The sequence below is a fragment of the Corythoichthys intestinalis genome, chromosome 2 (genome assembly GCF_030265065.1).
Source record: "Corythoichthys intestinalis isolate RoL2023-P3 chromosome 2, ASM3026506v1, whole genome shotgun sequence".
In the NCBI taxonomy this organism is placed as follows: domain Eukaryota; kingdom Metazoa; phylum Chordata; class Actinopteri; order Syngnathiformes; family Syngnathidae; genus Corythoichthys; species Corythoichthys intestinalis.
The window spans coordinates 33,857,940-33,881,896 of NC_080396.1; the positions used below are offsets into that span (position 1 = coordinate 33,857,940).

Consider the following 23,957-nt stretch of genomic DNA (forward strand, 5'->3'; position numbering starts at 1 on the left):
CAGTCATACACTGCACAAATCTGGCCTTTATGGAAGAGTGGCAAGAAGAAAGCCATTTCTCAAAGATATCTATAAAAAGTCTCGTTTAAAGTTTGCCACAAGCCACCTGGGAGACACACCAAACAAGTGGAAGAAGGTGCTCTGGTCAGATGAAACCAAAATTGAACTTTTTGGCCACAATGCAAAACGATATATTTGGCGTAAAAGCAACACAGCTCATCACCCTGAACACACCATCCCCACTGTCAAACATGGTGGTGGCAGCATCATGGTTTGGGCCTGCTTTTCTTCAGCAGGGACAGGGAAGATGGTTAAAATTGACAGGACGATGGATGCAGCCAAATACAGGAACATTCTGGAAGAAAACCTGTTGGTATCTGCACAAGACCTGAGACTGGGACGGAGATTTATCTTCCAACTTGACAATGATCCAAAAGCCAAATCTACAATGGAATGGTTAAAAAATAAACGTATCCAGGTGTTAGAATGGCCAAGTCAAAGTCCATACCTGAATTCAATCGAGAATCTGTGGAAAGAGCTGAAGACTGCTGTTCACAAACACTCTCCATCCAACCTCACTGAGCTCGAACTGTTTTGCAAGGAAGAATGGGCAAGAATGTCAGTCTCTCGATGTGCAAAACTGATAGAAACATACCCCAAGCGACTTGCAGCTGTAATTGGAGCAAAAGGTGGCGCTACAAAGTATTAACGCAAGGGGGCCGAATAGTATTGCACGCCCCACTTTTCAGTTTTTTATTTGTTAAAAAAGTTTAAATTATCCAATAAATTTTGTTCCACTTCACGATTGTGTCCCACTTGTTGTTGATTCTTGACAAAAAATTAAAATTTTATATCTTTATGTTTGAAGCCTGAAATGTGGCGAAAGGTTGCAAGGTTCAAGGGGGCCGAATACTTTTGCAAGGCACTGTATATATATATATATATATATATATATATATATATATATATATATATATCAGAGGTTGCGCTAGACTTTTTCGTTGTCTGTCATTTTGACTGACAGGGTCATAAAAATCCGGTCATAATCTATTTTTACCCGTCACTTAAATTTTTAAAATGATGATAATGACATTGTGCTGACCCTTTGTTTGGCATAATTCACCTCACGTACTTGTGTGTCCATTTGGCCGAGCGCGTTAGCGGCTACGACACAGTCACGTGACAGAGACACTTAAGAGTCGCGCGCGTTCCGGCTTGAATAGAGAGTTCACAGAGAGCAGCAGAGCTACAGCGGCTGGACACAGCAATTCGAGCTAACAAGACTCTTAACATTGCATACCGCTTCAACATATTCAATAGTATTTAGTTTTCATTCATTTTAAATTAATATTCTGTCTGAACAAGCTTAACAGAGAATCCACACCATGCCATCACACATCAAGCAGATGAATATGTAACTTTTTCTCCGCAGTGACAAAAATAGCTGACTGTGGCCCCAGTAGGTAGGCTACATTATGGAACAATGAAATTAACAGTTCACCTGCTGTAGCCTGAACGGAGTCTTACACCTTCCTCCTGGTGCGCATGGACTTGAATTGCGTGCCCGCTTGTGCAGTCCCTGTTTTTTCACCTCTTTTATCAACACCATCGTCGTTTTGGGGCTTTTTGAAGAAACTTCGGACACTCAGTTGCCTTGACATTTTTCAGAGTAAGGCCAACGACGTCATGCATCAAGAGAGACAATAGCTAATTAATATGCTCACTCGCCACCCTGTGGTCTGGGGTGTGAATTGCAACCTGTCAAAATGACAGGTGGACTTCAGTTTTTTCCGTCACCGTTTGAAAAAATCGGTCAACCACGGAAAATATTCGGTTAACGCGACCCCTGATATAAGTGCTGAGAACAATTTTTACTGTTTGTAAAGTGGGTCACACTGTTGATTGCTGCAGCTCTCTTAGCAGCTATATTTAAACATCCTATTTGTGGTCCGAGTCCATCCGTAACATGTACTGAATTAACAGTATTTGCAGCATTATCTATAGTCACTGGTATGGGTTGATTTGGCCTTGCCTGGCACGGCCAGACTGTTCTCCCTGTATTTTTCAAACACTGAGAGAAAAGTCTGGGAGCCAGCCCATTAACGGCCTCTCGAGCAGGTACAAAATCAATCGACAAATCAGATTCTTTTATTTGCGTGACGTATTCTTTACGAGCAACGTCACTCTTGCGCATCGGAAGTCGTCTCCACAACAACACAGATGGTGAACAGGAGAGCCGAGAATATGTTCCAATCCACGGTAAACTCAGTTTTAAATTACTAAAAACACATCGACACGAGTCATTGACAACAGTCTGTCTCGCGCTAGCCATGTTGAATAAACTCCGCTCTCCTCTTATGTTTACTTCCGCGCGCAAGTCCCTCGTCCTGCCTCACGTCTGCCCGTCGCTGATTGGTCCACTCCGCTGTCTGTTTGCTGTGGCTTGCTCCGCCCTGGAAATTGTATCCGCTGAATGGTGGCCAGACTCAATAGCTGGAACAGCGGTGCGTCTGGTGTACCAGGCAAGATTTGGCCTGCTTAACTGTCATTCAGTCATGGCGGTTGCTATTTAATCAATGTAGTCTATGGACTACGCGTCGCTCTGGGCTCACGCAGCTAATGGCATGGGATCTAATGTAGTACATCTAGGTTGCTATTTCATGATATGTAGTGTGTGCGCGCGAGAGTTGGCATGGGATCTAACATAGGACATCTAGATTGCTATTTGATGATATCTAGTGTGCGTGCTGCGCCGCTGGAGTGTTTTCTGGCCACAGAAGTCACTTCTGCTCATTACTGCACAACACCAGCATATTACAATCGACTTTCATAAACAGGACGAGTTTGAAGTACGGCGCTCTTAATTTGCTACTCATTGTTCATCATGAAACCATGAGTTTGCTGAGTCTCCCACGGTCTTAACCTTTCTGATCCCACCGGCGCTACAACAGCAAGCGTTAGCTTATGCATGCTAATCGTTTGTGAATACCATGTTAAATGAGCAGCGTAACATCGCGGATATGCGTTGTAGTGTACATCCGCAATATTGAAGACGAAGGTGTAAATTTCGTGTGGTAATTTCGAGACAAAGACATACAGAGGTAATGATTTGGAAAGTTAGCTCACGTTGGGAGGACAGTATATTTGCTTTCAAATGATGCCAGTAGATGGTATCGGCGCCCTAAATGTTGGTACTCGTCGATACCGATACCACCAATTCGGGCCGGATCGGATCCCTGCCAATACTAGTATCGGTATCGGTGCAACTTTAATATATATATGTGTGTGTGTGTGTGTGTGTGTGTGTGTGTGTGTGTGTGTGTGTGTGTGTGTGTGTGTGTGTGTGTGTGTGTGTGTGTGTATTTTAAGCCAAAACAACTGTTGTGTTTGATAGAACAATATGTCTATATGCTGCTATAGGAGTTTCATGTTGCATTAAGCCCCCGAACTATTTTTAATTTGTCCGTTTTACCCTGGAACCCCAGTTTACAGACATCGCGCAAACGCTTTTGTTTCAACCTCGCCATAAAGAGGAGGTAAGTAATTATATTTATTATTCAAAATGTCGGTCATTTTTAGCTTAGAATCATTAATTGATGTCTAAATTTTAGTTTAAAAAAAACAAAATGACGTTAAAAAATTATTCACTTGCATATTTTAAACTTTTAAACGAATTAGGTCACAATGAAAAATTTGGCGTCTGTAAAAAAGTCACGGATATCTAATAACTATCGCTTAATTGTATTTTTTTTTTGTTACTGTCGCATTTTCCCCGATATGTTAGATGATAAATAATCGATCCAAACAAAAAAAGTTTGGAAAAATAACGTTTAAAAGAGTAACTATATGAAAAAGAAAATCTCAACCACTCCTCTTTGTCTGCGATTTCTGCATCGCAACCCTTGTTATATCACCATGTTCCACCCATAAAATAAAAGTCCGGCTGTTGCCATTCACAGCTGTGTCTTGACACTCGGTGATACACGCTACGTGGAGTTTTTGGATCAAAACAAGGTAAGTACACTCGTTAAAATTGTGGCATCTTTAATTCTGCTCTTGCGTGCTCTCGCCTCCAATTAGGGTTTTGCTGTTTAATTTTTTTTTCTTTAAATGCCTCCTGTTCAATTTTTTTTTTTTTTTCAAAATTGAGATTTTAAGCTTTCCAAGGATTTATCACACATGCATTTCGGACAATTTTGAAAGCTGGCTAAATTGAGGGTCTCAGAGCGGAACTTTCAGTCACCTGAGTGCTTTCCGCCATATATATATACTGTATATGTATATTATAATTTTTTTTAAGCCATTTTCAACATGAAAAGCAGCATCAATATTTAACATACTCAAGAAACAACAATACAGTATCTCATTAGCTCTCACTTCAAAAAAGAATGATTCGCCGATTGCCATGCTTTGTGCTATTCAAGGTGGGGCCAGTGCCCCTGTGGCCACACCTCTAAAACCGCCACTGGAGGCAAAGGGTAAGTGCCTTGAGATAGCAAGCATAAAACTGCGACAAGGATTAAGTCGACAAAAGGAGGGTGGCGGACACAGCCTACCATTGGTCCTCAGCTATTCCCTATCTTCTGGATCGAATCAACTGAATTAACTAACTACTGAATTATGAACCAATCCACTGGATCTAATCAACATAACGAGCACATTGCCACGATCGGCAATGTACTATTGAGAAAATGAACAATCAGAGGGGATGGTTACTATTAAAAAAAAAAAAAAATTTTTTTTTAAAACTTGTAATCACTACGAAATCTGAATGTCAAAAATTAATATTCGATATTTTCTGCGTCCTATATGGTATACTGGGGACGGGTTTCAATAAGCTTCGGCTTCTGCCGTCAGCCCTTTTCTTTTCGGGTTGAATTAATTGTAAACACATATAAATGCTGTATGTTTGTTTGGATTTGTCATGCCTGAAGGGGAAAAAAATAAATAAATCCTATCCTATGCTATATCCTGCTCATATCTCAAGATAGGAGCTTTCTTTTTTTTTCTTTTTTTTTAATTAATTTATTTATTTGATAAAAATAAAACTTTGACTTGCAAGTAAGTAACCTGACTGTCCAGACTTCTCCATTTAGATGGGAAAAATATCACTTTTGCTATGACACTGTAATCTGCGGATGAAAAAAAAAAAAGTTAAGTGTTCCAAAATTCAAATCTGTCATCTACTTTTGTGAAAATATCATTTGCCTCCTACCTGCCTTGAAAGTATCTGTTCTCCAACGTTTTTTTAAGCCAATTTTGAAAAGCAGAAGCATGAATTTAGCTGAGGAAAGCTGTCGCATGGTTGCTAATAACTGCAACAGAAAAGGAGGTGGCACTTACACATTTCAACAGACATGCCAACACGCAAGCAAAGCTTTCCGGGACTTGTAGTCTTAGGTGTGAATGGACCAAGCTACACATTTGATATAATTTCTTTGTAGGCCAGATTGAGTTTGATGTATGTGCTCTAATCATTCTCTATTTAATATGGAATCGTTACTGAGATCCCAAACAGTCTTTTAAGCAACACAAGCATTGTCAGTGTGGACATTTTGTATTACAGAAGTCCCCGGCCTGAAAGAGTGTCAGGACATTAACTAGCGGAAACATGATCACCGAGCCCAGCAGCGAGCCCGCCTGTGCTGCGGCTCCACACCAAACCAGGGCACTGTGACTACGGTCACGCAGGATCACGCCCACCATCACTTTGACGTAAGACAAGGTCCCAGTGAACGAGAGCCACGACAGAACCTGGGTAAGGAAGAAAGCAAAACATTGGACAAAGCCAGTAAATCAAAATCAATACAGTAATGTTTCTCTATTTACCAGGAAAGTCAAGCTTTTTTCCATTCTTAAGTAATCAGTAGTAGAACAAGAAGCGTAGTGGTTTGAAATTTTTAATTTTACAGACAAACTGGGCGAAACCTTCTCTCACGCTTACCCATTGAAAAACCTTCTAGACAAATATGAGTTTTGTTGGCATTAAACAGTTGCCAATTGGAAACTTTCACGGCATTCAGTGAGTTGAACAGTGAGTTTGCATAGGGACGGTAGGGACATAACACCAGCAACTTTTCAGGATGCTGAAGGAATTTGGACCTCCCGGCCCAGAAGCGCACGGGGAGGCCGGCAACAGAACGGAAATGTGCTCCGCCACCCGACCCCTCCGAGCGGAGCCAGGCCAGGAGGAAGCCAAACTCCGCGCGTTCCTGTGTTAACCCTTTGTTCTGACTCCAAGCTCCAAAAAGTCTAAAGAAGGCTCACCGGAAAACAGGTTGACAATTTAATGATTCACAGAGGTCTAAAGAACAAGGCAAAAACAGACGACGGAGGTACAGAGGCTGGATCCAGGGTCGTGTCACAACGGTTACATAGGAAATGTTTCCGAGGAGCGACAAATTGTTATCAGTGTTCAGTCTTTTTAACGTCTTTGCTGACGCGGGTCTTGTCGAAGGCGTTTCTGGGCGTTGCTTTGGGGCCGCCCCCGCTGTGGCCGGCCCTGGGCGGTTTAGGTTCGTGCGCGGATTTGGGACGCCCGCTATCCACTTCGCTGTCCGGGCTGGTGGTGCTTGTTCCAGGACAAAACGCTTTGTCCTTGGAGTTTGCTGAGAGCAGATTCCCCGAGTATGTGCGTCACTCATGATAAGACGGCATTGTGTATCTCTATTTCTTCTCATTAAACTATGGTGTGCTATTTATTTTATATTAGTAGTGTAGTCCTACCGCAAATATGAAAATGATACACATTTCCTGATTAATTATATTACGTGTGTTAGCCTAATGCAAACAGTTAGACGGTGCCTACGAAAACCTGTACCATATGTATGTGTTAGACTATATATGTGTTAGACTAATGCAAACAGTTATATGGTGTGTGCGATGACGATATCGTTTCCCCTTCAATGCTCAAATTGTCCCCACCAACTTTTAAGCAACTTTTTTTGCATTATGTAATTACTTCAGTTATATATGTAATTTATATTGTCTTCCAATATGTTGTTAGGATAGAATTGGCCCTACCATTATTAAGTGAATTACAGTACTTTCATTATGTTCAGACTAACATTGACCCCTTTTTCACTTGCCGAATGTGCCAGTCCATTTTTTCCCCTCAAAAGCACGTTTGATTGGCTGATGACATGATCCACCCCCCCCCACACACACACACACACACACACAATCACAGCCTGAGTCCCGACACAAATACTGTACAACATGCCTCCTCCGCCCCCTTCGAAGACGGGAATATTAGAATTTTTTTCCACTCGCAGCAGCCACTGTAAGTAACCATTAATTTCCCTACTGAAAGTCCGACCTGCATCAGAGTTAGCATAACATTAATCTGTAGGAATTTCCCAAACTCGAGTAGGAAGCTGCTTTGAGAGAAATATCCTCCTGTATGTGTTTTCTTCTGTTAGCCTTAATTAAACTATGAGAAATGTAGTGTAGCGAGGTTTACCGCCTTCTCACCGATTTTCATTTTTATTTTATTTATGTGGTGTTAAAGCAGCCCAAAGAATCTTTCATTTTTTGTTAAATTGCTGTGCTTGTGGACAAAAGCAGTAGTGTTTACCTGAAGGAAGGCTCCATTTCTGTTTATTTTTGTTATACACCAAGAAGTTTTTTTCAGTTATATTTATTTATTTAGACAGACAGACAATGTTGAGTGGTCTTAAAACAAATGTTTATTTTTTTTCATTCCTGGATCATTAAGAGATTATTAACAGGTTTATATTTATTGTGTCTGTTAATATAATTTAAATTGTTGAAATATTGCAATTTAAATTATCTTAAGTTAAATTAGATTATCTTAAATTGAATTACATTTTCAAAGTGTTTTTGTAGTAGTTTTTGAAAACAAAGGTTTCAATCAAACGGCGTATCATATGAACCAACACATATGCACTGCAAAAGCACACCTCGTTAAAACGAGTTAAATTCCAAGAAATAAGTTAAATGATCTGCCAGTGTTTCAAGTAAATATTACTCACATTTCTTGAAATAAGAAAAATGTTTCATCTTAAAAAAATAAATAAATAAATAAATAAATACATAAAAACAGCTTGTTCGTCAGAAATGTTCATAATTCAAGAATAGATATTGTTCAAACATTATCTGAAAGAAAATTGTTCTGGATTTAGGTGAATAATGAACAACTTTTTGATCTATGGCCCAAATAAGAACACATAGTAATATTTACTTAATTTTAAGTGTAATAATCTGACGTATTAATCTGTTAACTAGTATAACACTCAAAACAGGATGCCGAAAATTATTCGACTAGATTTAAGAAAAATTATCAGATTAAGACGTTATAAATTTGCAGTGTGAAATTTAGAATAAATCAATACAGATTTATTTTTGCATTGATCATTTAGCCTATCATTTAATTAGATTGATATTCGTGAGAAATGTAGCCCTGACCCCCGTTCAACTAATCTGTTTGGGCATATTAAATATCGTACCAGCAAAAAATGTTCATGCATGTAATGCAGTTATATCGTCCCTACCAATATTGAGACCAAACATAACCTTTGGTAAAACCATTGGTCAAAACAAAACCAAGTGATTCTTTCTGGTTCAGGTCACTGGCAGAACTATATGGACCTGAGGTACTTTGTGTGTCTTTTCATATCTTAAACACTTGTCCTTATGTTTTTGCAGTATAATAGAAGAGCATTTCAGTCATTAGACAGCTGGTAATTTTGTTTCACAAGACACTAAAAGGACTCCGCCATTGACCTGAACTGTAAGTCAAACTTAACCAAATTACATGATACTGTATCTTATCGCATTTAAATATGATAACTTATCATGCTATTTACTCACGTTTTAATGGGGGAAATTTGACTTCTGGTTCTATATCGATCAGACTTACTAGCTACTTAAATATGCTGCTTTTCTAAAAAAAAAAATTTTTTTTTAATAAGTCAGATACCACTCATTCAAAATGACTGACGCTGACCTCAACCGGAAAGAGTTGCTTTTTTGTTTTTTTCTGAATGCAGAAGTCAAACTTACCATATTTAAATGTGATAACTGATAACTTTACATTTTGTACCGTGACAGTAAAATTCTTTATTTTTTAGGAGCAATAAAAGGGTTTTCGTAATGTCAATTTTACCTCACTTCTTTTCAAAACAAACAATGTAAACAGCAGTCATTTCATAAAAGTACTATGAACAGAATTACTCAACATTGTTTTGTTAAGACGCTGAACTTTGTCGTTTCCTGGAATAAGCCACCACCAGATCTTATATCATGCTAACTTTACGCAACATGTTTGTGTGTAACTCACAATAATGACTTCTCCTGCCACGGAGCCCTGAAGTAAAGGACAGGGACTCAGAGCGGCCATAGCCATGTTATAGCTGCCAAAGCCTGTCCCCAACAACGTCAGCACCCCCAAAATTACAAGAGATCTGAAAGCACAAGCAGAACTGCACTTACACTTGACGTTATTACACAAATATTGTACAAGTTCTATCCAAAATATCTCCATCTAAAAAAATCTTCATACGTAGTTCACAGTCACCGTCTATTAGATAAATCTTGTCACATATCATTAGAAGACATTACATTAAAATCTCTAAGATCCCACTTTAAAGTTCTGTGCCTTCTATGCTATGATGTACTGAGACTAAAAGCGAAAAACAAGACATATGATTTAAGAAACCCTAACCCTATATCAAAGGAAGGGAGAAGCTTCGCAGCTGTAATGATACCTGTTTTGGAAGAACACGGCAACAGTGCAAGCCACAGGGTTGGCCACTGAAGCCAATGACGCCGAGAGGTGGTAGGCCAGGTTGCCGTAGGGCATGCAGGAGTACGTCTGCACGGAGGGCAGCACGCCGTTGGTGGCGCCATTGACCCAAACCACCAGGAAGTAGATGAAGGTCAGCTGATACACAGAATGATCAGGTTCCTCAGGCAAATGGTTCTCCTCTTCGTTTTGCCATTTGAGTTCCTGAGGGTCAACGTCCACCGCGGGGTTGTCCAGGCCAGAGCAGACCGAAGCTACCGAGCTCGCCATCAAGTTTTCGTGAGTTGGCAGTCGGAGCCTGTTGAGCGCGATGAAAGCGGCCAGACTGATGCACATCATGACCGTCAGGAAGAAGAAGAATACTTCTGTGGAAAAGTTGGGTGGCAAATACTCGGTCTGAAGATTTCCACCCGTTTGGTTTCTGGACATCGCCTGAGTGGCGTTAACGCACTTTGCTACGCCAACACCTTGAGCCAGAGCGACCACGGCTGGGATGAAGCCGCTCAGTCCTTCCCCAATAAAGTACGTGGTGATGTACTTGGCGGGCAGCTGCATCATGAAAGGCAGGAAGGTGACCGAGGAGGTGCAGTCCACCAGAGAGAGGAAGAAGGTGATGACAAAGAAGGCAGTGCTGTGCGACGCGCCGGCCACGACACTGGTTCGATCCCAGAAGAAGGCGAGCAGAATGCAAGACAGGACACCCACGGAGAGGACGGTGTAGATGACAGCCCTCTCATTCAGTAGGCCCGGCCGGGCTTTATGCATGAGCGTAATGAGCAGAGGTCCCAGGTTTGCCGTCTGGATGATGACGGTTAGGTAAGAGGGGAGCTCCCAGCCTTCAGGCAGAGTGTTCACGATGAGTGGCAGCTCTACCCACAGGCCGTTGACAGCCACCCACGAGCCCAGCCCAAAGGCGCATGCCAGCATGTGGACCGTCAGCGCCATTGCACTCAGGTCCGAGTAGGACGAACCGCTTCTTGTGCTGATTAACACACCTGCGTGATGTAAACAAACCAAAATTATACCTACAAAATCAGCACTTCTTTGAAGAACCACATTTTTGACAAATTTTTGCAGGAGTCCAGAACTTCTAAAGGGTTGATACACTTTTCCCCCCCACTTTATGTTTGAGTAAAAGGAACATTTTGGGGTCCCTTCAAATTCAAAGGGGCTGTGCAGTGTGCAGTCATTTTGATTTGTTTATACACTGTAAAAAAATAAATAAATAAAACATTCAAAAAGTTATGCTTACTTCAGGTTTTAAGTAAACTAAACATTAAGTTTTCGTCATGAACTTATTTATTTTTTCTTTATTTATTAGTATTTGTAACTCATCATCTTAACACCGTCAACTTTATAAAAATGAGTTATGCTAACTTCAATGATCATGTTTTGGAACAACTGTGCGTAAGCTGAGCTTGAAAATGGTAACTTGTGCTAACTTGAAATGTACAGTGGGGCAAATAAGTATTTAGTCAACCACTAATTGTGCAAGTTCTCCCACTTGAAAATATTAGAGAGGCGTGTAATTGTCAACATGGGTAAACCTCAACCATGAGAGACAGAATGTGGGAAAAAAAACAGAAAATTACATTGTTTGATTTTTAAAGAATTTATTTGCAAATCATGCTGGAAAATAAGTATTTGGTCAATACCAAAAGTTCATCTCAATACTTTGTTATGTACGCTTTGTTGGCAATAACGAAGGCCAAACGTTTTCTGTAACTCTTCACAAGCTTTTCACACACTGTTTCTGGTATTTTGGTCCATTCGTCCATGCAGATCTCCTCTAGAGCAGTGATGTTTTGGGGCTGTCGTTGGGCAACACGGACATTCAACTCCCTCCTCAACCCGTGGCATCAAAATGATAACAAGAACGGGGAGCAAAAATCCCAGAACCACACAGGGGGACCTAGTGAATGACCTACAGAGAGCTGGGACCAGAGTAACAAAGGCTACTATCAGTAACACAATGCGCCGCCAGGGACTCAAATCCTGCACTGCCAGACGTGTCCCCCTGCTGAAGAAAGTACGGGCGGTCTGCGGTTTGCTATAGAGTATTTGGATAATCCAGAAGAGGACTGGAAGAATGTGTTATTGTCAGATGAAACCAAAATGGAACTTTTTGGTAGAAACACAGGTTCTCGTGTTTGGAGGAGAAAGAATACTGAATTACATCCGAAGAACACCATACCCACTGTGAAGCATGGGCGTGGAAACATCATACTTTGGGGCTGTTTTTCTGCAAAGGAACTAAGGACGACTGATCTGTGTCAAGGAAAGAATGAATGGGGCCATGTATCGAGAGATTTTGAGTCAAAATCTCCTTCCATCAGCAAGAGCATTTAAGATGAGACGTGGCTGGGTCTTTCAGCATGGCAATGATCCCAAACACACAGCCAGGGCAACAAAGGAGTGGCTTCGTAAGAAGCATTTCAAGGTCCTGGAGTGGCCTGGCCAGTCTCCAGGTCTCAACCCCATAGAAAATCTGCAGAGGGAGTTGAAAGTCCGTGTTGCCCAACGACAGCCCCAAAACATCACTGCTCTCGAGGAGATCTGCATGGAGGAATGGGCCAAAATACCAGCAACAGTGTGTGAAAAGCTTGTGAAGAGTTACAGAAAACGTTTGGCCTCCGTTATTGCCAACAAAGGGTACAAAACAAAGTACTGAGATGAACTTTTGGCATTGACCAAACACTTATTTTCCACCATGATTTGCAAATAAATTCTTTAAAAATCAAACAATGTGATATTCTGTTTTTTTTTTCCACATTCTGTCTCTCATGGTTGAGGTTTACCCCACTGTAAGTTGTGCATTGTTGAAATTTTAAGATGAGTAAACCTAGCCCTAGCCTCACTCATGATACCTTAAAATTGTGCCCTGGCATCATTGTAGTCAGCCAGACCATGTAAGTCGTTTCATTATGCATTGTCCTGTCATTAAGGAGCTCAATGTTCAAATCCAGGTTGGCTTGCTTTTATTCATATGTAGTTAAATTTAAGTCCTGTTTACTTAAAATTTTGAGTTCTGCTTACATACCATAAATTCTGCCCACCTAAAATTTTAAAAACCTTTTTTACCCAAAAAAGTTATGTTTACTTGAAAATTTTTCGGCGATAATTTTCCACCAAAACTTCCAAAAGCAAGTGAAACAGGCTGAATTGAAATTTCAAAGTTCTACTACTTTTTTTTTTTTTTTTTTTTTTTTTACAGTGTAAATACATGAAATATGTGCTGATAACGGGCACATCCAGTGAGCAATTTAGTGCTGAATTACTAAACTACAGAAAGACATTTTTTTGGGTGGCCTAAACAGGGTCCCAGGTGACGTCAGCTCGAACCATGCTTTTTGGCCAGCCTCTACTCTGTATACAGTGTATCACAAAAGTGAGTACACCCCTCACATTTCTGCAGATATTTAAGTATATCTTTCATGGGACAACACTGACAAAATGACACTTTGACACAATGAAAAGTAGTCTGTCTGCAGCTCATATAACAGAGTTGATTTATTTTCCCCTCAAAATAACTCAAAATATAGCCGTTAATATCTAAACCCCTGGCAACAAAAGTGAGTACACTCTTTAGAAACTACATCCCTAAATGTCCAAATTGAGTACTGCTTGTCATTTTCCCTCCAAAATGTCATGTGACTCATTAGTATTACTAGGTCCAGGTGTGCATAGGGAGCAGGTGTGTTCAAATTTGTAATACAGCTTTCACAATCAGCCGATTCCTGATGTCTAAGGCTGATTTTGTATGCCGATATATAAGGCCAACATTCTTTAAACTTGAGCACATTGATTATGAAAGGCAATTGAAACACTCATTGTATAAATGTATACATTAGAAGTTATTTTTTTATTGGTAAATGGTAAATGGTGTTATACACTTATATAGCGCTTTTCCACCTTTCAAGGCGCTCAAAGCGCTTTACACTATCTCGCCGTCCATCTACTCTGCTACTCACTTTTGTAACACCCATAACTAGGTGGAACAAAATGACAATTAACAAAGATCAGTACCCAAAAGATCAGTACCCAAACAGTGAATGTAACAGTTATCATATACAGACAAGTTTCCCAGGTACTTCTGCTTTACTTCCTTATGTCTACAAGCAACTTGTGTTTTACAATTTCTCCATCCAAAATAACAGTAAAATTACTTATCAAAATCGCTTAAAAAAAGACAATTTGGAAATATCACATCCGTCTGCCATCATCACGACAGGGGACGACAACATGTTCATGAAGGAAGATGTGGAACCAAGCTCGTGCCACCACAAAGACCGAGTCAACCCCGAGATCCAATTAAAGCTTTTTAACTGCAGCAACTTTAAGATACGCTATTGGAGCTGGAATTACCGAGGACAGCGGGAGAAAGCCCATCTAGAGGCCATAATGTCGGGTGAAAGTTTGGCGAGGCTCCGGAGCTCTGCTGTCTGATATCACATTCTTGTATGCTTTTTTCCAATAATTTTATAAGTGTGATTTATTGATCTGTTTTGCACATGCACCCTTCGTTTTAAATACAACAAAAAAATGGAATCATGCTGTCCAAATGTTTCATTGAGATCAATATCTGCGATAAAAAAGTATGACATACTATTTTTGTTTATCTGTACATACCTTGTGGTATTTACTTGTAACAACAAAATCTGTCAGCCCTTCTGGATTCGGCAAATGTAATATAATTTATTAATTTCACCTCATTTTGTTCACTCAAGTGGCCGGCGTATCAGTCTATACCTCACGTCAACACAGGCTGACAGGTTGTTATAATTTTGTCCACGAATGGTCACGAAGTGATAAGAACAATTATTCATTCTCATCTACATCGTGCTGAATCCATTTTGGGAGATTCCGTGGGTTCCACTGGCTTGATTTTGCAGTTTAACTTTGGCAACACACTGCTTACTTCAGCAGCAATTCATGTTATACTTTCTCAAACCTGAAGTTCAGAGCAGACATTTTCCAAGATGGCGACGCCCATATTTCGCTCAGGAAACTTGTCTATACAGTATATTGTATGTACTGCACATTATATTGGCTGATATTGGTCAATCTTGGATTTAAAAAAAAAATTTTTTAAAAAGTCCATGTATCTGCCCAATATATCGGCCAACCGATACTAATAATCTTTATTATATTTTTTATATTATTTTTATATGATGATAAATACATTTATGAATTGAGAAAGAAAAAATTTTAAAAACTAAATTATTTAGATTAAAATCAATAAAAACAAACTCCAAGTAAGACTTTTTTTTAACAGCAATTTACTGATTGCATGCCCATCTTTCAGTACCATTGCTGATCATTCGCCCCTCCTAATAAAAATGAATTGGACGTCTAGCGCTGTCAATGGAACCCAATGAGTTAAATGAGTGCTCTGTAGGCGCTGAAAAAAAATCATGCTTCATGAATGATAGAGTTAATATGAGCTTTATCATTGCGACAGACAGAAAACGAGCTGAGATAACCATTCAAGCTGAAGCGGAAAGAATGTCAGTAACACAAATCATGCTGATCTCGTGAAGATGGACATCACATGCTTGTTCCTCTTTCAAAAACACGCCCCAGTGACTCACATTAAGCAGGCAAGCTCTCTTCGCGTCCCCAAAATACTTACACGTTGCCTCTGATGTCCCCGCAGGCCCCCCACACGACTTGCTGTCATCACGCAAACAAGTGAGTGAATGAAGAAGTGAGGAGATGCGACCTTTTGCTGTGCAGTGTGGGTTGAATCACATGGTTGTCGGGTGGGTCAGAGTCCAGTCCAGCACTGTGTAACAGTGGAAACGTCTCATAATTAGGTCAGGTCACACTTTGGAGGCATGACAACACTTACCATTTTTTCCCCAGAGTTCCTGTCTTTTTTGCACGAGGCTGGACAACATGATCCAGTGACGTGAATTCAGAGATTTGTTTGAAGATATTTGCTGAAAACAGACGGAAAACTGTGTAGTAATAAGTTATGGAAATATTGCGGTCCACTGTTTTTCAAGCATGTCCCATATTGCATTGGACATAAAAATATATTACAAAATAGATAGTCATAGAAAATGTGCTTTATTTGTATTCATTTTGTAATAATTGGTCGTTTCATTTGAAATGATCAGGTGCTGAAATTGTTTGAAAACCACCACTATTACTGTTAGCCTTTTGCTAAGTAACTAACTGGAGCATTCTCTAAGCAAATTTGTGGGCTTGTTTTAAATATACACCGTTTAGTTTTGTCGGTGCCTTTTAAATTGGATACTTTTGATCATTACTTGAGCAACTGTGACATAACTCAAATCTTGTATCAAAAGATTGGATAACAACTTGACCTACTTGTAGTATGTGTTATTTTTAAGGCCCGGCAGTGTTTATCTTTTTTTGTAATCACGATTAATAGCATCCCTTGCTTAACACAAAGTCCAACAGAAAATTCAAAAGTAGTATATAGCAGGCTTTTAAAATACAGTAAAAGTCTGCCATATACCTTAATATGTAATGCAATGAGAATAAAAAATGCCATACAATTTTTAGGACAAATTTTATGCAGCGGCAGTTAGATTAAATATTCAGTGTAAACCTCAGTCCAATAAATTAAGCTATTTCTGAAGTAACAGAAATATACAGTATTGCTCTGTGCTGAAATATAACTAAATTGGGCCTACTCTTACCACTATATGTTTTACTTTAAGCAGAAAAAAGGCTTAAAGGTGCTATGAAATGCTATACAACTTGCGTCTTTAAAATGATGGCAGGCCATATTCTTGACATGAATTCATCCATAAAATTTGATAGGAAAGGCTTAATAATGTAAGTAAATTCTTCCTTTCTCAGCTGCCTTTTACGGTGGCCCTGAAGTGCCAAACAGCGGCAAATCAATAAACACAATGGCAAATTCAAAAACAAAAGATAAAATCACATAACAAAAAAACGAATTAAAAACACAATGGCAAATCAAATAACAAAACAAATTAAAAAACGACAAATTACATAAGAAAAAAAAATGACAAGTGGATTCGTCCAATCAGCAATGAGTTGATTTTTTTTTTTTTTTTACTGGTACCTACCTCTTCTGGTTCCTTGATGTAATTTCATTTTTTTAATTTATCTTTTATCTATTTTTCATGCTGTGTTTTTTTTTGGGGGGGGGGGGGTGTTATGTGATTTGTTTTCTTTGTTGTTATGTTATGTTGTTGTTGTTGTTTTTTTTTTGTTGTTTTTTTTGTTATGTGATTTGCCGTTTTGTTTTTTATTTTGCCGTCGTTTTTTCATTTGCTATTGTTTGTTTTCAATTTGCCGTTTTATTTCGATTTTTCGATTTGCTGTTGTGTTGGGTAATTCAGGGCCACCATTGCCTTTGCCTGGCCACTAAAAATATCTCCAAAAAGATGTCACATCCAGAATGAGCCGCAAATATTTAGTTTGCTAGCATGATATCCATAGGCTTTCTATTCTGTTGTTGCTATATGACCGTTCTGTCAATATGTAATAGCGCAGCACTAGAATGCTAGGAATGATCATGAATTATGGTTGTGATGTCACACCCAGAATTGCTGGGGGGAAACAGTGGGTGTTCCCTAATGCTTTATTTTGGATGAAAATAACTATGATATAAAAACTATAAAAATATTAAATGACAGCAAGATTAGAGTTTTTAAAAAATCATTTAACATGTAAAACTACATTTGTTCATTCACTTTTTACATGGTCACCATTTCATTCTTTGCGTTTTTGATTGAATGCACAATTAAAAGAATTGTTTGGTAAATTACCTAAAAGTTAACTCCCAAACTTACCCTGCCTTATTTTATTGCCAGTGTTTGTGCGCTGCTACCATTCACAATGCGGCTATAAAGCCTGAATGTCCTCACTACTGGCCTAATTAAGGCTCATTTACAGCACGCAGCTGAAAGCATTTAGAAAGACAATGTAAAGTACACTAGACTAACCACAGCGTTGCTCAACCATGCCACAGCCCGCAAAGTGTAATTCAATGACACAGAGAGGAGACTAACCAGTTGACAAGTCATCTAATTGATGTTTAAAGCAGACATGATTGGATTACAGCAGGCTGCTATGCACGGCATCACATACAATGGGGAGAACAAGTATTTGATACACTGGCGATTTTGCTGGTTTTGCAAAGCATGTAGAGGTCTGTAATTTGTATCATAAGTTATCTTCAACTGTGAGGGACGGAATCTAATACAAAAAAAAAAAAAAAACAGAAAATCACGTTGTATGATTTTTAAATAATAAATTTGCATTTAATTGTATGAAATAAGTATTTGATACATCAGAAAAATCGAACTTAATATTTGGTACAAAAACCTTTGTTTGCTATTACAGATACTAAACGTTTCCTGCCGTCCTTGACAAGGTTTGCACACACTGCAGCAGGGATTTTGGCCCACTCCTCCATGCAGATCTTCTCCAGAGCTTTCAGGTTTCAGGGCTGCTGCCGGGCAACACAGACTTTCAGCTCCCTCCATAGATTTTCTATCAGGTTCAGATCTGGTGACTGGCTAGGCCACTCCAGGACCTTAAGATGCTTCTTACGGAGCCACTCTTTAGTTGCCTTGGCTGTGTGCTTTGGGTCGTTGTCATGCTGGAAGACCCAGCCACGACCTATCTTTAGGGCTCTCACTGAAGGAAGGAGGTTGTCAGGCAAGATCTGGCGATACATAACCCCATCCATCCGCCCCTCAATACGGTGCAGTCGTCCTGTACCCTTGGCAGAGAAGCAGCCCCAAAAAATGTTTCCTCCTCCATGTTTCACGGTTGGGATGGTGTTCTTGGGGTTGTACTCATCCTTCTTTTGCCTCCAAACACGATGAGCCGAGTTTAGACCAAAAAGTTCAATTTTGGTCTCATCTGACCACATGACCTTCTCCCATTGCTCCTCTGGATCATCCAGATAGTCAGTGGCAAACTTCAGACGTGTCTGGACATGCACTGTCTTCAGCAGCAGGACCTTGCATGCGCTGTAGGATTTTAATCCATGACGCCGTAATGTGTACTTTCCGATGGTTTTCTTCGAGACTGTGGTTCCAGCTCTCTTCAGGTCATTGACCAGGTCCTGCATTGTAGTTCTGGGCTGATCCCTCACCTTCCTCATGATCAGTGATGCCCCACGAGGTGAGATCTTGCATGGAGCCCCAGAACGAGGCAGATTGACTGTCAACTTGAACTTCTTCCATTTTCTAATAATCGTTCCAACAGTTGTTACCTTCTCACCAAGCTGCTTGCTTATTTTCATGTAGCCCATCCCAGCCTTGTGCAGGTCTATTATTTTATCCCTGATGTCCTTACACAGCTCTTTGGTCTTGGCCATTGTGGAGAGGTTGGAGTTTGTTTGTTTGAGCAAGTGAACAGGTAACAAGTTCAAACAGGTGCAGTTACTTCCGGTAATGAGTGGAGAACAGGAGGAGTGGAGAACAGGAGGGGTTCTTAAATAAGAACTAAGAGCCGAAATATTTGCTAGTTGGTAATGTATCAAATACTTATTTCATGCAGTTAAATACGAATTTATTATTTAAAAATTATACAATGTGATTTTCTGGATTTTTGTATTAGATTCCGTCCCTCACAGTTGAAGAGAACTTATGATACAAATTACAGACCTCTACATGGCTTGCAAGTGGGAAAACCAGCAAAATCGGCAGTGTATTAAATAATTGTTCTCCCCACTGTATAATGAATGTATGTACTCTAACAATATGAAACAGTACACTTGTCAGAAAATTGTCACAGAGTGCGTCTGTTCAAGTACAGTTCTCCGTTACAAGAAAGCAACACACAACGAAGTACACTTCTTCAGGTTATTTATGTTATTGTACAATCTGCAATTTTCCACAAATCATAAAAAAAAGATGTACAGTATTCAAATGATCACAAGCGAGTGATCCGATGTTGGAAGAGAAAAGAAGTCACCCAGAATGACGAGCGTGTGCTCGTATCTTTTCAGCTCTGCTTTCAATCTCTCAACTGATGGAATGCGTAGGTGATGAAGGGAAGTTAGCCAACAAAGGAAGGGAGGAAGAAGGAATTGAATGGAGGCAAAAGTAGCAACGCGGGCTCAGTTGGTGTAGATTTGGCCCTCAGGTGGTTGAGGGAGCTTCATGTTCTCCTTGCAGGTCATGAGGCGCCGCAGCTCCAGCAGCACCGTCCTTATGTTGTACGAGTTCTGCCACTTGGCCAGTGCTGTCACTGCATGCATGTCCACCTAAAAAAAAAAAGAAAACTCCAAATAATGTTTAAAGACACTGTGTTGTGCTGACACTCGAAGGACTACGTACCACACCATTAGAAGTGTGCACGCCGTTAAGGTTTATCTTGGTCACAAATCTGACAAATGGTGGCGACTCAGGGTACCCTGGTCCGCATTCAACCTTCAGATTGTACATCCTGTTTTCATAGCTCGTCTGTAAAAGAGGTCATGTCAGACGCATCAAGGTTTATTGAGCGAACATTTTGGCAAAAAGAAGAGAAAATGAGCTTTAGGGGATTGTTAACGCCCCCGGTTGGCACTTACCCGTGGAGGGCCGAGGATGACACCTCGCCACCTGGTTAAGGTCATGTCCTCGTCGTCCTCTAGACCCCAGCTGACTGTCCCATCCCCCATGCCTTTTTGTCCCTCCTCCAGCTCTTCGAGTAGCCGGAAATTGCGAGGAACTTTAACTCCTGTGGGCATGCAAATCAACAGGGTTGGCAAAACTTTGTGCAGTAAAAAAGAAAAAAAGAATGGTACAAGCATTGATTAAACTCCCATATGTCTTGAAAACGGTCTTATTTTTTATTACAGGTCTAATGGACCTGTCAAGTTGAGGCACATGTTGCTGGGGGTGTGTACACTGTCATTTTTTATCTATTCTTCTGTTATTCCCAGAAAAAACGCAGAGAAAAAAAATAATTTCCCTATTTTATTCATGTAAATAATGCCCACTAAAATCAAAATTTTAAAAATTGAGAGATACAGCTAATTAGGGGTGGAACTCAGTCTATTTTTTCAAGAATGTATAAGTAGGACGATTACTACATGTTTATTCCGATTTTTTAAAAATGTATACAATGTTGGGTATTCAGTTGCTGGTTTGCGCCACAATTTAAAAAATAATGAAACTTTTTTTGTACAGTAAAAGCAAAATTTGCAAATGGCTCATTTTGAAAGCATTTGCTATGGAGAGGCTAACAATCTAAAGATTTGGATCATTTTAATTAAAACAATATCTACAAATGATCAATTGTCAAAACAGTTGTTAATTGGCTGGTATGTTACCGTTTACCTCCATAGCAAAGCAATGCGGTCCCACAGCTTTTTTAATCTTGTGAACTCTTATTAGAAGTTCAAAACTAACTACGACTGCCTGGCTCCATCTACCAGTTACCTCGGAAGTCAAACGCAACAATGACACAAGTCCACAGTTAATGAATGTAAATAATCAGCTCCGAAACAAAAAATTCAAAGGCGGACTCTGAGAATTGATGCGTATATAACCCTACAATACAGTATAACAAATTTAATTGTGATCAGTCCTTGAATAACAGAGGGTTAGGAGTTTTAAGACCGCAATTAATCTAATTAAACTGACCTGAAAATTTATAAAATGAGGATCAATGCACATACAAATAGAATGGAATATACCAACTATTTACTCTCATCCTTCCACAAATAACAGCGGAGCAACTAATTCCACAATTAGTTAATATTAGTTATCTGCCCTGAGACAAAATATCATGAATCAGGCTCTGGCATCCATACATATCGTTCCCAAAGTAAAGGATTACCAGCAATTTTAATTCCACAATGAAAAAATGTAATTAATAAGCCCCAAACAGGGCCAAGACAAAAAAAAAAATTTTTTTTTTAATCACAATTTGGGCTCTTAGGATCGATACGTATACATCTCTAGAATATAGCTACCAAACTTCATTCTGAATCGTCTACGAATAACGTAAGAGTTGCAATTTCGGCTATAGGCGGAGATTGACTTTTGGGCCAGGGGGGGCACAACATGTTGATGACCCCAAAACGCAGTGTCAGCAATTAAATTAACTTACGAGAATATTTACAATAACAAGTTGAAAATGCACGTTTTTTGTTTCCCATCATTCTTGAGGGGAATTCTAAATCAGGCTGCTTAGAAGATCGTCATCCATTGAATATGGTACGCCCACCGGTGTCGTGCCAATGTTGTTACCCCAGTCAAAAATTGTATCCCCTGGATTCATATGGAAGTAAATTTGTGTCCTTATTCGATCAAGAAAAATGTGTTTGAATGCAAAAATAAAATTGAAACAAAAAAAAATGCATTTGAAAGCTATTTTTCTTTGATTTTTTTTTTTTTTTTGATTGAAGTCATTTTTTTTTATTGAAGCAACTTTCTTGATTGAAGCAATGTTGTTTTGCTTTTGGGCCACATTTTGGCTAGGACATTTGTGTCTTTATTATTCAATCAAAAAATAAGATGCTTCAAACAAAAAATCTATTCAGACGAAAAATCACTTCAATCAAAAAAAAAAAAATTCTATCGTAGAAAAAAAGTTTTTGAATGCTAAAAGATATTTGAGATATTTGCATTTGAACACAATTTTTAATTTAAAAAGTTTTATTTTAGCAATCCTTTTTGTGTTCGGGCCATATTATGGGTAGGACGTTTGTGTCTAAATCATTCAATCCCCAAAAAAGTTGATACAAATAAAAAAAATTTCAAACAAAGAAAAAAATCTTTTGAAAAATAAAATTGCCCCCCCCCTTTTTTTTTTTTAAATAATACGCAAAGCAAATGACTGTCTAAGGTGCTAGTCACATGATCTATTTTTGACCCATTATAAAAAATCTTTTTTTGTTCATTTCATACATTTTTGTTGTTTACTTTATTGCTATATAGGAAAGTCAATTACATGCAATGACACTTTTCGGGGCGCCCCCCCCCTTAAACTCCGCTTATGATTCCGGCCAGTCTGGGGAAAAAAATAAAAATTAACTCACGATAGACACGTGATATGTGAATAATCGTTATTCCCGTGCCATTGATGGCAATAGATTCCAATTTAACCGGGAAAAGCTGGCAGTGAACTATGGCTGCTAGCCCTCCCGGTTTGATTGATTTGGACGTCTATCGTCGTCAATGGCAGCCAAGTAGTAAATGGAAAAAAATCAGTGGTGATCTGAAAAGTAAATACGTCAAATACTGTATGGTACAATTTTTGTGGCACTGGGAGGAAATGAGTGAAAAAATATGTTTAGAAGAATACAGTATATGGACACTGCATGCAGCGCATGGTTTGGCCTCTGCAGTGCCATTGAGATAGGACGGCTCTGCATGCATGCTGATTAAAAAGCAAGAGCCGGCCGGCTTTTCCTCGCTCTCCCATTTGGTCTCCACAGTAAGAGTTACACACCAGTTTTTAACATTCAGTCACCTGTCCCTTAAACTCGACCCCAGCAACAAAGTGGCTAGAAAGATTCACAGCTCAAAAGGCAATTTGGCCTTTGAGCTAACCACAGCTACGCCATGAATTGACGATTTCGAATAAACGCCATTCGGAAGGCAGATGGGGAGTTATACACGGGGGGTGGTCGTCCATAGTCCGGCTGTATTCAAGTCGGTCCAATTGTGTTTGGAAGCCGTCACACTAGTCCATCTTTAATTCAAACGGTACGTAGCTTATGAAGCTAATGCCGTTACTTTCAATTCATTCTCCGGCGACGTAAAAGCTTGTTGATTCAAATACAAAAACACATTAGACAATAGCTAACCTCCTCGTGTTGACTCGTAATTCGTTTAGGGGACCCAAATTGTTCTGATAAATGTCTGTTTTTCTAAACTTGGCGGTATCTATTTGTTCCGTTATCGAGTATTTACCTGATACGGCGGCGAGCGCCATGTTGATGGTGCACGACGGGGGCGCGCACGTAGCTGAAGCGTGTTGACGTCACGTGACCGCGCACGCTGCCGAGTTTGGGATACTCGCCCTCTTACGTCTTCGGGGACGGTTTTTCTTCTAGTCACGAAGTTATATTGATTCCATGTTTGTTAACAGTAATTTCAATATTTTTATTAATATTCGTGTTCAGTACGATCACATTAACTCGTTTACATGCGAGTCTTTACTTAAATAGTCGGATTTTGCTTGTGGGCGACAAAAAACGTCTTGAAGGGAAATGTTGTATTTTGTCCTACTCATT

At 39.5% G+C, this 23,957-nt stretch overlaps 2 protein-coding genes across 3 annotated transcripts; both read right to left on the reverse strand.

The window, feature by feature from the left end:
* Positions 1-999: 999 nt before the first annotated feature.
* On the reverse strand, positions 1,000-15,544 carry slc52a3-1 (solute carrier family 52 member 3-1). Its single transcript, XM_057830264.1, has 4 exons — positions 15,399-15,544; positions 9,729-10,761; positions 9,302-9,425; positions 1,000-5,754 (listed from the first exon to the last, which is right to left on the reverse strand). The coding sequence occupies exons 2-4, from the start codon at positions 10,709-10,711 to the stop codon at positions 5,542-5,544; spliced, it is 1,320 nt and encodes a 439-aa protein (XP_057686247.1). The 5' UTR covers positions 10,712-10,761; positions 15,399-15,544; the 3' UTR covers positions 1,000-5,541.
* A 4,029-nt stretch (positions 15,545-19,573) lies between these two features.
* On the reverse strand, positions 19,574-23,766 carry LOC130912300 (ubiquitin-conjugating enzyme E2 variant 1-like). Of its 2 annotated transcripts, none has more exons than XM_057830293.1 (4): positions 23,635-23,766; positions 20,301-20,449; positions 20,065-20,190; positions 19,574-19,991 (listed from the first exon to the last, which is right to left on the reverse strand). In XM_057830293.1, the coding sequence occupies exons 1-4, from the start codon at positions 23,654-23,656 to the stop codon at positions 19,845-19,847; spliced, it is 444 nt and encodes a 147-aa protein (XP_057686276.1). In that variant the 5' UTR covers positions 23,657-23,766; the 3' UTR covers positions 19,574-19,844. The 2 variants fall into 2 exon arrangements, with proteins under 2 accessions (XP_057686276.1, XP_057686277.1); XM_057830294.1 differs by having other exon boundaries at positions 23,529-23,635.
* Positions 23,767-23,957: the final 191 nt, after the last annotated feature.